Genomic DNA, 16429 nt, shown 5'->3' with positions numbered 1-16429 from the left:
AAGACTTCTGGATGAAGTCCCCACTCTCCCGGGTGTAGGTCGTGTCTGCTGAGGAAGTCTGCATCCCAGTTGTCCACTCCCGGAATGAACACTGCTGACAGTGCTAGTACGTGATTTTCCGCCCATCGGAGAATCCTTGTGGCTTCTGCCATTGCCATCCTGCTTCTTGTGCCGCCCTGTCGGGTCACATGGGCGACTGCCGTGATGTTGTCTGACTGTATCAGTACCGGCTGGTTTTGAAGCAGGGGTCTTGCCTGACTTAGGGCATTGTAAATGGCCCTCAGTTCCAGAATTTATATGTAGGGAAGTCTCCTGACTTGACCATAGGCCCTGGAAGTTTCTTCCCTGTGTGACTGCTCCCCAGCCTTGAAGGCTGGCATCCGAGGTCACCAGGACCCAGTCCTGTATGCCGAAACTGCGGCCCTCTAGAAGATGAGCACCCTGCAGCCACCACAGTAGAGACACCCTGGTCCTTGGAGACAGGATTATCATTTGATGCATTTGAAGATGCGATCCCGACCACTTATCTAAGAGGTCTCACGGGAAGGTCCTCGCATGGAACCTGCCGAATGGAATAGCTTCGTATGAAGCCACCATTTTTCCCAGGACTCGTGTGCAACGATGCACCGATACCCTTTTTGGTTTTAGGAGGTCTCTGACTAGAGATGACAGCTCCTTGGCTTTCTCCTACGGGAGAAACACTTTTTTCTGTTCTGTGTCCAAAATCATCCCCAGGAACAGTAAGCGAGTGGAAGGAACCAGCTGTGACTTTGGAATGTTCAGAATCCAGCCATGCTGTTGTAGCACCTCCTGAGATAGTGCTACTCCGACCAGTAACTGCTCCCTGGACCTTGCCTTTATAAGGAGATCATCCAAGTATGGGATAAATAAAAACTCCCTTTTTTGAAGGAGTATCATCATTTTTGCCATTACCTTGGTAAACACCCTCGGTGCCGTGGACAGTCCAAACGGTAGTGTCTGGAATTGGTAATGGCAATCCTGTACCACAATCTGAGGTACTCCTGGTGAGGAAGGTAAATAGGGACATGCAGGTAAGCATCCTTGATGTCCAGGGATACCATGTAATCCCCCTCGTCCAGGCTTGCAATAACCGCCCTGAGCGATTCCATCTTGAACTTTGTTATGTAAGTGTTCAAGGATTTCCATTTTAAAATGGGTCTCACCGAACCGGCTGGTTTCGGTACCACAAACAGTGTGGAATAGTAACCCTGTCCTTGTTGAAGTAGGGGCACCTTGACTATCACCTGCTGGGAATACAGCTTGTGAATTGCCTCTAGCACAGCCTCCCTGCCTAAGGGAGTTGTCGGCAAGGCAGATTTGAGTAAACGGCGGGGGGGAGACGCCTCGACTTCCAGCTTGTACCCCTGAGATACTACTTGAAGGCTCCAGGGATCCACCTGTGAGCGAGCCCACTGATCGCTGAAATTTTTGAGGCGGCCCCCCACCGTACCTGGCTACGCCTGTGGAGCCCCCGCGTCATGCGGTGGACTCAGAGGAAGCAGGGGAAGAATTTTGATTCTGGGGACTGGCTGCTGGTGCAGCTTTTTCCCTCTTCCCTCGTTTGACCCGCCTGCTTTTTTGAAGCCGAAAGGACTGTACCTGATAATACAGTGCGTTTCTTAGGCTGTGAGGAAACCTGAGGTAAAATATTTTCATCCCAGCTGTTGCTGTGGATACGAGGTCCCAGAGACCATCCCCAACCAATTCCTCATCCTTATAAGGCTCTATGTGCCTTTTAAAGTCAGCATCACCTGTCCAGTGTCGGGTCTCCAATACCCTCCTGACAGAATGGACATTGCAATAATTCAGGATGCCAGCCGGCAAAATATTCCTCTGTGCATCCCTCATATATAAGACGACGTCTTATGTTCGCAAAATAGTATCCCTGTTTGAAAGGGGTACAGACCACGCTGCAGCAGTCTGCAGGTCTCAGTCTAGTACCTGAGTGTGTAATTACAGACTTCAGGATAGCCTCCTGCTATTTATCAGCAGGTAACTTCAAAGTTCCGTATCCTAAGATGGCAGTGCCACCTTGACAAACGTGTGAGCTCCTTATCCACCCTAGGGGATATCTCCCAGCGTAACTTATCCTCTGGCGGGAAAGGGTACGCCATCAGTAACTTGTTAGAAATTACCAGTTTCTTATCGGGGAAACCCACGCTTTTTCACACTTCATTCACTCATTTGATGGGGGAACAAAACACTGCCTGCTTTTTCTCCCCACACATAAAACCCTTTGTTTTTAGTGGTACTTGGGTTAATGTCAGAAATGTGTAACACATTTTATATTGCCGGGATCATGTAACGGATGTTCCTAGTGGATTGTGTATATGTCTCAACCTCGTCGACACTGGAGTCAGACTACGTGTCGACATCTGTGTCTGCCATCTGAGGGAGCGTTGATGGCCTTTGAGACGTCTGGGCAGGCGCGGGCTGAGAAGCCGGCTGTCCCATAGCTGTTACGTCATCCAGCCTTTTATGTAAGGAGTTGACACTGTCGGTTAATACCTTCCACCTATCCATCCACTCTGGTGTCGGCCCACAGGGGCGACATCTCATTTATCGGCATCTGCTCCGCCTCCACATAAGTCTCCTCATCAAACCTGTCGACACAGCCGTACCGACACACCGCACACACACAAGGAATGCTCCAATGAGGACAGGACCCACAAAAGCCCTTTGGGGGGACAGAGTGAGAGTATGCCAGCACACACCAGAGCGCCATATAATGCAGGGACTAACTGAGTTATGTCCCCTATAGCTGCTTTTATATAATTTATACTGCGCCTAAATTTAGTGCCCCCCTCTCTGTTTTAACCCTGTTCTGTAGTGTAGACTGCAGGGGAGAGCCAGGGAGCTTCCCTCCAACGGAGCTGTGAGGGAAAAATGGCGCCAGTGTGCTGAGGAGATAGGCTCCGCCCCTTTTTCGCGGCCTTTTCTCCCGCATTTTTATGGAATCTGGCAGGGGTTAATATACATCCATATAGCCCTGGGGGTTATATGTGATGTATTTTTGCCAGCCAAGGTATTTATATTGCTGCTCAGGGCGCCCCCCCCCAGCGCCCTGCACCCTCAGTGACCGGAGTGTGTGGTGTGCATGAGGAGCAATGGCGCACAGCTGCAGTGCTGTGCGCTACCTTGGTGAAGACTGATGTCTTCTGCCGCCGTTTTTCCGGACCTCTTCTTGCTTCTGGCTCTGTAAGGGGGACGGCGGCGCGGCTCCGGGACCGAACACCAAGGACTGGGCCTGCGGTCGATCCCTCTGGAGCTAATGGTGTCCAGTAGCCTAAGAAGCCCAATCCGGCTGCAAGCAGGCGAGTTCGTTTCTTCTCCCCTTAGTCCCTCGCTGCAGTGAGCCTGTTGCCAGCAGGTCTCACTGAAAATAAAAAACCTAAATCTATACTTTCTTTCTAAGGGCTCAGGAGAGCCCCTAGTGTGCATCCAACCTCGGCCGGGCACAAGATCTAACTGAGGCTTGGAGGAGGGTCATAGTGGGAGGAGCCAGTGCACACCAGGTAGTCATAAATCTTTCTAGAGTGCCCAGCCTCCTTCGGAGCCCGCTATTCCCCATGGTCCTTACGGAGTTCCCAGCATCCACTAGGACGTTAGAGAAATAAAAGCTAAGAGTAAAGAAACGTGCCGTCACTCCAAGGCACACAAAAAAGAGTGAAGTACTGCTGGAGGTGAGAGGAGTCAGCTTTTAGTGTTCTTGTGCCTAAACCTCGATAACACTACTTGAACCCAGAGGCAATAACGCAGCATCCCCCAGAGGCCCCAGATGGATGAAAGTGGAATTAATTAAAGTGATAGCCATAAAGTGGTAAAAAGTTGGACTGTGATTCATTTTACACAGTTATTTTCAGGTGTGTGTGTGTGTGTGTTGCACATTTGCATTACTAAATATGTTTGGTTTGAGAATGAGCCTCATACTAGTCAATGTGCTTTCCAGGAACTTAAAACAAAACGGAGATACTCCACAAAAAGCAGATCTAGAATTTTAAGAAAAGGCTTTGCTGATTAGTTGGAGCAACACTGCCATCTGGTGGAAGAGTTGTGTGTCTATGAAATGCATAATTTATACCTTATTTATTTACACATTTATTTCAGTGATTCTCAAACATTTTTGAAAAACGACCCCCTAGAGCAGAGCTGGCCAAACCAGTCCTCGAGATCTACCAACAGTTCACATTTTCCAGATCACCTAGATGCTGCACAGGTGTAGTCATTACTAATTAAGATGTGCTGCATTCATTCCTAACTGACAAATCTACAGATCTCCAGGAGTCCTGGAAAACATGAACTGTTGGTAGATCTCGAGGACCGGTTTGGCCAGCCCTGCCCTAGAGTATAAGAATTTTTTTCACAGCACCCCTAGGCCAATTTCTTATTGAGAAATTTAGAAATATATATTAAATTACAGAAATTGCGTTTATATATGTCATCCTTAGGTTCAATTGGGTGGTGAGGGATAAGATTTGCTTCTGATTGACAGCCACCAACACTGGTTTCTGGTTTTTCCTATTACATTGACCATAAATAATTTTAATTGGTCCTGGACAACCAACCCGTGGCACCCCTGCAAGTGTCCCGAGGCACCCCAGGGAGCCTAGGCACACAGTTTGAGAACCACTGATTTATTTATAGAATATATACTCTACAGAGTTTATTTACTAATATGGTATTTACAAGCAAAATTTGCAGTAACCGCAGAGCAATCAATAAGACAGATAAGGTTAATTTCTGATATGTTGCGCAAGTTCAGAATACTGTACCACTATTAAAAAATAGAAATTATATGTTTACATCTTATTTAAGTGTCAAACAAGAAAATACAGTAGGGACACATACTGTAAAGGCACGGATAGACTTACAAAGTTACAGCTAATTAATCAGGGGTTCCCGTGACTTAAAAACACGTCATTTGCATGGACTATGGGCCTCATTCATATTTTTAAAGTAATACCTCTTTCACACCGCCAAAAATAACCCGGGTTATTGCACGTGAACATGCAGCAACCTGGGTTTTTGTGCAGTGTGGAAAGGGGCAGGGGGAAATAACCCGGGTCGAGCAACCCGGTAATACCCCTTTTACACCGCCAGCATATAACACGGGTTATTGCACATGAACGTGCATAACCCATGTTGCTGCTCGAGTGACCCGATATTCTAACTCGGGTAGTTTGCACGGTTGAACACGTGTTCAACCTGGCAAACTGTGCAGTGTAAACGGTAGCCGGGTCGCATCGACCCGGCTTCCCGTTTACAGTGAATGTATGGGCGGCGCTTGGAGATCATGTGATCTCCAAACGCCGCCCCCGCCGCGTCACAGGCAACGTCACCAACTTGCCAATATGCAGAGATGGCGACTGCGGTGGGAAAGGGGGCTGACGCGGGTCGCAGACGGGTAGGCTCCACAAGGATAGGCATTGGGGTGTAGAGTAGGATCTTGATCCGAGGCACCAACAGGCTCAAAAGCTTTGACTGTTCCTAGAATGCATAGCGCCGCCTCCTCTATAACCCCGCCTCCCTGAACAGGAGCTCACTTTTTAGTTAACCAGCCCAATGCAGTAGCAGGTAAAAGAGACAACAACAGTTAGTAGCCACAGACAACACAATTTCACCCCAGCAGAAAGTGTCAGCGGCTAATGACACACCAACCCAAAAAAGCTAAGTGCGTCAGGGTGGGCGCCTTGTGGAGCCCAGTGTACATCGCAGAAAGAGATTTAACAAAGGTAAGTTCTTACCATAAATCTCGTTTTCTGCTGCGGGGTACACTGAGCTCCACAAGGACAGACATTGGGGATGTCCTAAAGCAGTTCCTCATGGGAGGGGACGCACTGTAGTGGGCATGAGAACCCGGCGTCCAAAGGAAGCATCCTGGGAAGCGGCAGTATCGAAGGCATAAAACCTTATGAACGTGTTCACTGAGGACCACGTAACCGCCTTGCACAATTGTTCAAGGGTCGCACCACGGCGGGCCGCCCAAGAAGGTCCAACAGACCGAGTAAAATGGGCCTTAATGTGAGCAGGAGCGGACAGACCAGCCCTCACATAAGCATGTGCAATCATCATTCTAATCCACCTGGCCAAGGTCTGCTTGTGAGCAGGCCAGCCACGTTTGTGAAAACCAAACAGAACAAAGAGAGAATCAGACTTCCGGATGGAAGCAATCCTCTTCACATAGATACGGAGAACCCGTACCACATCCAAAGACTGCTCTTTGGGAGACAAATCAGGAGAGACAAGGGCCGGAACCACAATTTCCTGATTAAGGTGGAACGAAGACACCACCTTAGGTAAATACCCGGGACGAGTCCGCAGAACCGCCCGGTCACGGTGAAAAATCAGATATGGGGAACTACAAGACAAGGCGCCCAAATCCGACACTCTTCTAGCAGAGACAATAGCCAGCAGAAACACCACCTTAAGGGAAAGTCACTTAAGGTTAGCCGATTCAAGAGGTTCAAATGGAGAATCTTGCAACGCCTCCAAAACCACCAACAAATCCCAAGGAGCCACAGGCAGGACATAGGGAGGTTGGATTTGCAACACACCCTGAGTGAAGGTATGTACATCAGGCAAGGTTGCGATTTTTCTCTGAAACCAAACCGACAAGGCAGAAATATGAACCTTGATGGAAGCCAGACGCAGGCCAAGGTCCAGGCCCTGCTGAAGAAAAGTCAAAAGCTTGGCCGTACTAAACTTGGAAGCGTCATAATTGTTAGATGCGCACCAAACAAAGTAAGAATGCCAGACCCTATGGTAAATCCGAGCAGAAGCCGGTTTCCGGGCCCGCATCATAGTTTGAATGACCGACTCAGAAAAACCTCTGGCCCTCAAGACGGAAGCTTCAAGAGCCACGCCATCAAAGCCAGCCGGGCCAAGTCCTGGTGGACACAGGGGCCCTGAATGAGGAGGTCTGGTCGTTGTGGAAGTAGAAGGGGACACTCTAGCGAGAGGCCCTGGAGGTCTGAGAACCAGTGCCGTCTGGGCCACGCTGGAGCTACGAGAAGCAGGAGTCCTCCTTCCTGCTTGAACTTCCGTATTACCCTGGGCAGGAGTGACACCGGAGGGAACATGTACGGCAGCCGAAAATTCCACAGAACCGCCAGCGCATCCACGAACGCTGCTTGAGGATCCCTTGTTCTTGCTCCGAAGACCGGAACCTTGTGATTGTGTTGAGATGCCATCAGGTCCACGTCTGGAAAGCCCCACCTTTCCACTATGAGTTGAAATACTTCTGGATGGAGGCCCCACCCTCCGGCGTGTACGTCCTGACGACTGAGAAAGTCCGCTTCCCAATTCAGGACCCCCGGAATGAATATTGCCGATATGGCCGGTAGATGGCGTTCCGCCCATTGAAGAATCCGTGATACTTCTTTCATTGCCAAGCGGCTTCAAGTGCTGCCTTGATGATTTATGTAAGCCACTGTGGTGGCGTTGTCCGACTGTACCTGAACAGGTCGGTTCTGTATTAAATGCTGAGCCAGGTTCAATGAGTTGAATTCCGCCCGTAATTCCAGAATGTTGATCGGGAGGCGAGACTCCTCCACGGTCCACCGACCCTGAAGGGAGTGTTGCTCCAACACTGCGCCCCAACCTCTCAGACTGGCATCCGTCGTCAGCAGGACCCAGTCGGGTATCCAGTAGGGACGACCCCTGCTCAATCGTTGGTCCTGAAGCCACCAGCTCAGTGACAGACGGACCTCCGGTGTCAAGGAGATCAATTGAGACCTGATCCGGTGAGGCATGCCATCCCACTTGGCCGGAATCAGCCTCTGGAGGGGGCGAGAATTAAATTGAGCATACTCCATCATGTCAAATGCCAACACCATGAGGCCTAGCACTTGCATCACCGAATGTATCGACACTTGCGGACGAGATAGGAAGTATCGAATCCTGTCCTGAAGCTTCAGGACTTTCTCCTAAGACAAAAACAACCCTTTGTTGCGAGTGTCCAATAACGCTCCCAGGTGCACGATGCTCTGAGCAGGGACCAGGGAGGATTTCTTCCAGTTGATGAGCCACCCGTGGGCTTGCAGAAACCAGACAGTCAGATCCAGATGACGTAGGAGAATTTCTGGGGAATTTGCCAGGATCAACAAGTCGTCCAGGTACGGTAGGATCCTGACCCCTTGACGGCGGAGTACAGCCGTCATCGCCGCCATGACTTTGGTGAAGACTCGCGGAGCCGTGGTCAAACCAAAAGGTGACGCCCGAAATTGGTAATGTAGATTGCAAACCGCAAACCTCAGATACTGCTGATGCGACACTGCTATAGGGATATGCAGGTAGGCATCCTGTAAGTCCAGGGAGACCATATAATCTCCAGGTTTCAATGCCAGGAGAATAGAGCGAATAGTTTCCATACGGAACTTGAATACCTTCACACATTTGTTCAATGCCTTTAGGTTGAGAATGGGCCGGAAGGACCCATTCGGTTTCGGGACTAGGAACAGCGGTGAATAGTACCCCTGGCCCCTCTGAGCAAGAGGCACCTGTACTACCACTCCTGTTTCCAGGAGGGTCTGTACCACCGAATGAAGAGTATTTGCCTTTACCTGATCCGAAGGAACGTCTGTCAGGCAAAATCAATGAGGGGGAAGGGTTTTGAAGGCGACGGCGTAACCCCGAGTGACAACTTCCCGTACCCAGGCATCTGAAGTGGTCTTCAACCATTCCTGGGTCCCCCAGGGGGAGGCCCGCCCCGTCATGCGGCAGGCTTATCGGTCTTGGAAGCTGGCTGACGGGCAGCCCAGGCACGTTTGGGCTTTGGCTTGCCAGATTTGGAAGTGCGACCCTGTTTGGTGTACGCCTGACCTTGTGATTTTCCTGCAGGACGAAAAGGAAGTACTTTTAACATTCGGTACAGAAGGGGCAGTACTTGGTAGACAGGCTGTTTTAGCAGATGCCAAATCAGCCACTATCTTATTTAAGTCCTCTCCAAAAAGGATATTTCCCTTAAAAGGGAGTACCTCCAGGGTTTTTCTAGAGTCCAGATCCACAGACCAGGACCGCAGCCATAAGATCCGGCGAGCTAGAACTGACGTAGTCGAAGCCTTGGCTGGCAGAATACTGGCATCAGAAGCCGCCTCCTTAACATAGTGAGAAGCCGTGACAATATACGACAAGCATTATCTAGCATGGTCAGAAGAGATTTCAACTTCCAACTCCTGGGCCCACGCTTCAATAGCTTCTGCAGCCCATGTCGCTGCAATAGTGGAACTATGTACGGCGCCCGCAAGGGTATAAATCGCTTTTAGACAACCCTCCACACGCTTATCCGTAGGCTCTTTCAGAGACGTAACGGTAGTGACAGGTAGAGCTGAGGAGACCACCATCCTTGCCACATGTGAATCCACCGGCGGAGGTGTCTCCCAATTTTTAGTCAGCTCCGGCGCAACAGGATCGCGAGCAAGTAGCTTCTTGTGAGGCGTGAGCTTCTTCCCTGGGTTTTCCCAGGATTCCTGACGAATATCAACCAGATGATCAGAGTGAGGTAAAACTAGTTTAACCACCTTCTGATGTTTAAACCTATCCGGTTTCTTATGAGGAACGGACGGTTCTAGTTCATCTGTAATCTGAAGAATTGACCGTATAGCCTCCAATAAATCAGGAACATCCACTTGTGAAACACCCTCCCCATCAGATAGATCAGGATCAGAATCTGTGGGTTCAGTATAAACGCTATCCTCATCAGACGAGGTGAAAGGGACAGCAGTGGATTGTGAGGAAGTAAAGGCCCGCTTAGAGGACCCTTTGGTCTTAGGCGGGCGAGGGTTTGACTTCTTAGTAGTCAAGGAATGGTTCAATTGCTGTAACTGATTGGACAAATGATCTGCCAACGGCGGATTAACTGCGGGGACCATGAACGGTTGTACCGGCACAGGAGGTCCCATAGGGGGGCGTTAGTTTGGTAACTAGTGTAGTCAGAAGCGTGGAAAAGGTAGCCCACGGTGGGTCATTCTGAACCCCAGTTGCTACAGTCCCACTGGGGGGAAAGAAACCCCCAGAACCAAAACCCTCAGCTGCTACGTTTTCCTCAAATGTATCTGCGACTTCATCACCACTCCTAGTGGGTTCAGCCCCAGAACTGTTACCCTTTTTGGCGGACATGATATATCGCAATACAAGGTAACACAGTACAATATCAGCAGCACAATACCTGACCCAAACCCCTACGCCAGGGGTGGGGAACCTTTTGTCCTCCTGCTGTTGTTGAACTACACATACCACCATGCCTTGCTACAGTTTTGCTATTTGGCCATGCTAAAACTGTTGCAGGGCATGCTGGGATGTGTAGTTCAACAGCAGCTGGAGGGCCGAAGGTTCCCCATCCCTGCCCTACGCAGTGTAGTCAGCACAAACAGGAATTTAGGAGAGATACGGTGACTAAAATCACATAGAAAAATACACACTGAGTATATCTTGTGAATAACCTATATTAATAACAAACCTGACGCACCTAGCCCCCTCAGGTTATAGAATATAGGGATAGCAAGCTGAGTGAGAAACACAAAATGGAAGTCACACAGCAGGCAAATGCACACACATACAGTCACAGTTGTACAATGCAGAAGTTATGACATGCAATAATACTGCACTGGACTAGCTATATAGCTATATGCACAGTAAAGACTGGATGTATATCACAGGGTACTTGTACTAAATAACCCTGACTAAATGCACTCTCTCTTAACTAGCACTGTCAACAGACATGTAGAATACTTAAGTGTACTGTAAGATGCACAGCGGGGACATGCAGGCTACTTCAAGCACCAACTAAAAAACTGAGCTCCTGTGCAGGGAGGCGGGGTTATAGAGGAGGCGGCGCTATGCATTCTGGGAACAGTCAAAGCTTTTGAGCCTGTTGGTGCCTCGGATCAAGATCCTACTCTACACCCCAATGTCTATCCTTGTGGTGCCCAGTGTACCCCGCAGCAGAAAGAGGTATTATTCAACCTGCTATTTATGCAGGGTTTTACATGGGTACGACCAGTGCAGTGTGTACAGGTTGACATTCACTGTATGGGAGCAGGCAGCACTTGGAGATCATATGATCTCCAAGTGCCGCCTCCGCAAGTGACGCGGTGACGTCATCAAATGCCGTGTCGGTGTCGCCAGTCTGAAAGGGGTCTCAAGCGGGTTGCACCCGGGAAGGACCAGTGCACAAGTCCCGGGTGTGACACGTTAAAAGGGATGTGAAAGCGGTATAAAGCAAAAAAGCAAGCAACTGGGCAAAACCATATTGAACTGCAAATGGGGCAGATGTAACATGCAGAGAGATTTAGATTTGGGTGTGTAATATTTTTCTGTGCCGGGTAAATACTGGCTGCTTTTGCTTGAAGTCCGCAGATGTTAAACAGCTTTATTTTTACAGGTATCCGGTCTTTAGATCGACCACTATTGGTCAACATGCATTATGTCGACATGGTCATTAGGTCAACATGGTAAAGGCTGACACATGAAAAGGTCAACATGAGTTTTTCATATTGTTTTCAACTTTTTCATATTTTAGGAATAGTAACCTGTGCTGAGCGCAGCGGTAGTGGAGCGAGGCACCTTGCCCGAAGCATGGCGAGCCATGTGAGGGGACACGGTGCACTAATTGGGGTTACCGATCACTTTACGAAGAAAATGACAGCAAAACCAATTAAAAAACTCATGTCAACCTTTTCCATGTCGACCAGTAGTGGTCGACCTACTGACTGTCAACCCAACGATCCACACCCTTTTTTACACTGTAATTTAGATTTCAGTTTGAACACAGCCCACCCACATCTAGATCTCTCTGTACGTGACATCTGCCTGTCTGTGATATCTGCAGTGTCAGATAAAATGCCTGTTGGCAGGGGCGGATTGGGATGGAAAACCAGCCTGGGAAATTCATGGAAGCAACTCTAACGGGGGCAGGGTCTGTTAAGGGGAGGGATTCCTCCTCATAGGGTCTGATTCTGAGTTGGGCGCAGTTGCAGCCTTCCTTGCGTCTTTTGCTGCAGTTGCATCTGTGACTCTATGGCTAAAGCTGCTACAATGTCCTTCCCTGATTGTACATCTGTGCATCCAAATATGCAAGGACTGAGGAGCCCACTTCTAGTGACTGTCGACAGACGCTGTAATCATGCTTTGTGCGTCTTTAGGCACCACCATCGGTCCCTCCAATGAAACTTTCACCAGCCCTATGCTAGGTGCATCCGTCTGGGTATGGCCTCCAATGTGAGCAATTCAGTGTCTCTATATCTAACCATTTTCAGCAACAAGCCCACACTATGTTACATTCGTGTCTGATTATCTAACCTCCTGTAATCACACAGGAATGGCCAACACATTTCTAATATATGTCTTGGTGCGTGCATGAACAATGGATGTTAACACATCTGTAAAACATATTGGGGGATATGTATCAAACTTTCGACAGGGATAGCTGGAAAGTTACCCACAGCAGCCAATCAGCTTCTGTCACTCAGCTGATTGACTGCTCTGGGTAATTCTCCACTTTATGTCTCTGCTGGATTTAGGTGTGGTACATCTCCCCTAGAGTCTGAACGCATACCTCCCAACATGACCCTCTCCAGGAGGGATAGAATGCTCTGCTTCTGGGCTTCTTTATTACTGTATGATTGCCTGCACCTGTAGTGAAACACCTTTCTTATCCATTACCTGTTCAACACAGGTGCCACCAATCGTACATTAAGAGAAAAATCCAGAAGCAGAGCATTCTGTCCCTCCTGGAGAGGGTCATGTTGGGAGGTATGTGAACGGAATCTTGCTCAGACATAACAGCTGTGTGCGAGCGCTTTCCCATCTTTAAAAAATAACCCTGTAGAAGACATGTATAACCACAGCTACCACCGACACTCCTCACACCTGACACCGAGCATATCACATGCAGTGAGTGCATACCCTCCAACATGACCCGCCCCACTAGGTACAAAATGCTCTGTTCCTGGACTTCCCTCTTAATTTATTATTGCCATCACCTGTGAAGAAACAGCTTTCTTATAATTTAATTAGTTCAACACAGGTGATGAAGTCCAGGAACAGAGCATTTTGTACCTAGTGGGGTGGGTCATGTTGGAGGGTCTGTGAGTGACTGTACAGACTACCTATACAGCCGAGCCGAGCGATACTCTAATATCACTCACCGAGTCCGACCGGCTGCATCAGTGACGTCACAGTTTAGACACGTCGTGCTCCGCCTCCTGCACTGTGATTGGCTCCTGTCATCTCCCCGCTTCCTACTATGCAGCACAAGCACTGGGCGGCTGCAGGAAGCGGACACGTCACAGCACAGCCTCTGTCTGGCTCTACTGCTGGAGCCGCGTCACAGACACTGCTCTGTTCAACGTCAGCAGGGGGAACCCGCAGGCAGCAGCAGGCAGTGTGAGAAGCAGGTAAGGGGGCTGGAGGCTTCCGCTGTGTACCGCTATCACAGAGATCCCGTAGCACTCATTCTCTATGGAAGGCGCACAGGAGCCATTGCTGCATTTATTTTTGTTACAGTCATTTTCATTTATATTTGATTTCATATTGCCATGTATGACAGCGCTTGAATCATGAATGTATATGCCAGAGGCACAGTATAAGGGGCTGTGTAGTAAGCTAAGGTTCCATTCTTAAAATGTAAGAGGTGTGAGTCTCACGTGTTACCATGGAGTACGACAGCATCAGTCCCAGGGATTGTGGGGCAGATTTATTAAGCTCGGTGAAGTGATAAAGTGTAAGGTGATAAAGCACCAGCCAGTCAGCTCCTAACTGTCATTTTTCAAACCCAGCCTGTGACATGGCAGTAAGGATCTGATTGGCTGGTCCTTTATCACCTTCCACTTTATCACTTCACTGAGCTTAATAATTCTGCCCCACTGTTCTGTATGTTGTGATGGTTCTCCAGTACATGCAGCATTCTATGTAAATGTTGGCTGATGTCTGTGGAGGGCACCCCTGCCCTGTGTGTGTGTGTTAACAAGGTGGCATCAGAAAAAAAACTTTTGCAAATCATATAATCGAATATACATTATAAAATGACAATGTTTCTTTTAATTATTGTTTCTCATACGTCCTAGAGGATGCTGGGGACACCATAAGAACCATGGGGTATAGATGGGATCCGCAGGAGACATGGGAGCTTTAAGACTTTGAAAGGGTGTGAACTGGCTCCTCCCTCTATGCCCCTCCTCCAGACTCCAGTTTTAGAATTGTGCCCAGGCAGACTGGATGCACTTTGAGGAGCTCTACTGAGTTTCTATGAAAATACTTTGTTAGGTTTTTTATTTTCAGGGGTGCTGCTGGCAACAGTCTCCCTGCATCGTGGGACTTAGTGGAGAGAAGTCAGACCTACTTCCAGTGAGTTTAAAGGCTCTGTTTCTTGGCTACAGGACACAATTAGCTCCTGAGGGTTTGGAACACTAGGTACGCCTAGGGGTTCATTCCCAGAGGCCCGCCGTCACCCCCCTTGCAGAGCCAGAAGACAGGTGAGTAGAAGAAGATAGAAAACTTCAGTGATGGCTTCTGAGGTGCTGCACGCCATGCTCCCACACACAGCGGCACTACAGGGTGCAGGGGGGAGGGTGGGGGGGTGCCTTGGGTAGCATAAAACGCCTCATATGAGACTGGCAAAGTGTGATATAAGTGCCTAGGCACTAAATCCTTACCCTCGCCAGTATTATTATTTAAAAAAATAGCGGGGCTGAAGCGTGCCATTAAGGGGGAGGGGCTTAGCCCTCACAGCTCTCATCAGCACCATTTCCTCTTCACAGAGCTGCAGAGAAGCTGGTCCTTCCTCACCACTGCTTTACAAGTAACGGTGCAAAAACGGGGGGGGGGGAGGGGCACAGTTAATTTGTTGCAAAAATATGTTATTATAAACGCGCTGCAGGTCTGAGGCATTATATTGAAGTTTCAGAACCGGGATAAGCGCTGGGTTGTGAGCTGGCAAACTCCCTCTGTGTTTCTCTGACAGGCTTTACTGTGGGTCTGTCCCCTATTTGCCCAGTGTGTCTGTCGGTACACGTGTGTCGGCATGTCTGAGGTGGAGTGCTCTTCCCAGGAGGAGACTGTGTTAGGGACAGAAACGGCTGTGGGAGTGACCCTGTCGGCACTTGATTGGGTAAATGTGTTGAATGCTAATGTGGCTCTTATTAATAAGAGATTAGATAAATCTGAGTCTCAGAACCAGGCATGGAAGAAATCTGTGGAGGATGTGTTATCACAGGTCCAGACCCCCTTGGGGTCACATAAACGTTCGTTTGCTCAGTTGACAGACACAGATACCGACACGGACTCCAGTGTCGACTATAGTGATACCAGATTAGACCCAAAATTGGCAAAGAGCATTCAGTACATGATTGTGGCAATAAAAGACGTGTTACATATCACTAAGAACCCTACTGTTCCTGATAATAGGGTCTGTATGTATAAGGGAAAGAAACCTGAGGTAACGTTTGCTCCCTCTCATGAACTGAATACCCTTTTTGAAAAAATGTGGGAAAATCCTGACAAAAAGTTTCTGATTCCCAAAAGAATTCAGTTGGCATATCCGTTCCCCTCTGGGGATAGAGAAAAGTGGGAGTCACCTCCCATTGTGGACAAGGCTCTATCACGATTGTCTAAAAAGGTGGCTTTACCGTCGCCTGACACGGCAGCCCTTAAGGATCCTATGGCTCGTAGAAAGGAAAATACGTTAAAATCCATTTACGTCACCACAGGTATACTACTCAGACCAACCATTGCATCTGCATGGGTGAGTAGTGCTATCGAAAAGTGGGCAGATAACTCGTCATCTGATATAGATACCCTAGATAGGGATAGCGTCTTTTTGACACTGGGTTATATCAGAGACGCTGCGGCCTACCTAAAGGAAGCGGCGAGAGATATTGGCCTTTTGGGATCAAAAGCCAATGCCATGGCGGTTTCAGCTAGGAGGGCATTGTGGATTCATCAATGGAATGCTGATGCCGACTCAAAAGAAAAATATGGAATCTCTCCCATATAAAGGTGGTGTCTTGTTTGGTGACGGTCTCGCTGCTTTGGTATCTACGGCTACCGCGGGTAAGTCGTAAATTTTGCCTTATGTTCCTCCACAACAAAAGAAAGCTCCCCACTTACAGATGCAGTCCTTTCGGCCAAATAAATACAAAAAAGGCAGAGGTTATTCCTTCCTTGCTAATAGAGGAAAAGGTAAAAGATCTCCGGCCGTGGCAGGTTCCCAGGAGCAGAAGTCCTCCCCGGCTTCTGCCAAATCCACTGCATGACGCTGGGGCTCCTCTGCAGGAGTCCGCACTGGTGGGGGCACGTCTCAAGCTCTTCAGTCAATTCTGGGCTCATTCAGCCCTGGACCCATGGGTTTTAGAAATAGTGTTCCAGGGGTACAAACTGGAGTTTAAAGACGTTTCCCCTCGACGGTTTTTCA

General features: G+C 48.8%; 2 protein-coding genes across 3 annotated transcripts in view; one reads left to right on the top strand and one right to left on the bottom strand.

The window, feature by feature from the left end:
* Positions 1-13387, bottom strand: part of RWDD2A (RWD domain containing 2A) — a 63552-nt gene extending 50165 nt beyond the window's left edge. Inside the window, exon 1 of the mRNA XM_063916899.1 lies at positions 13167-13387. Within this exon, the coding sequence (XP_063772969.1) occupies positions 13167-13185 (19 nt within the window). The 5' untranslated portion in view covers positions 13186-13387. The remainder of the gene's footprint in view (positions 1-13166) is intronic.
* Positions 13333-16429, top strand: part of PGM3 (phosphoglucomutase 3) — a 118011-nt gene continuing 114914 nt past the window's right edge. For both annotated transcript variants that reach the window (XM_063916898.1, XM_063916897.1), the window contains exon 1: positions 13333-13415. The gene's annotated coding sequence lies outside the window, so the exon portion shown is untranslated. The remainder of the gene's footprint in view (positions 13416-16429) is intronic.

Source organism: Pseudophryne corroboree, chromosome 4 (genome assembly GCF_028390025.1).
Source record: "Pseudophryne corroboree isolate aPseCor3 chromosome 4, aPseCor3.hap2, whole genome shotgun sequence".
Lineage (NCBI taxonomy): Eukaryota > Metazoa > Chordata > Amphibia > Anura > Myobatrachidae > Pseudophryne > Pseudophryne corroboree.
This window is presented reverse-complemented; position numbering and strand designations above follow the sequence as displayed.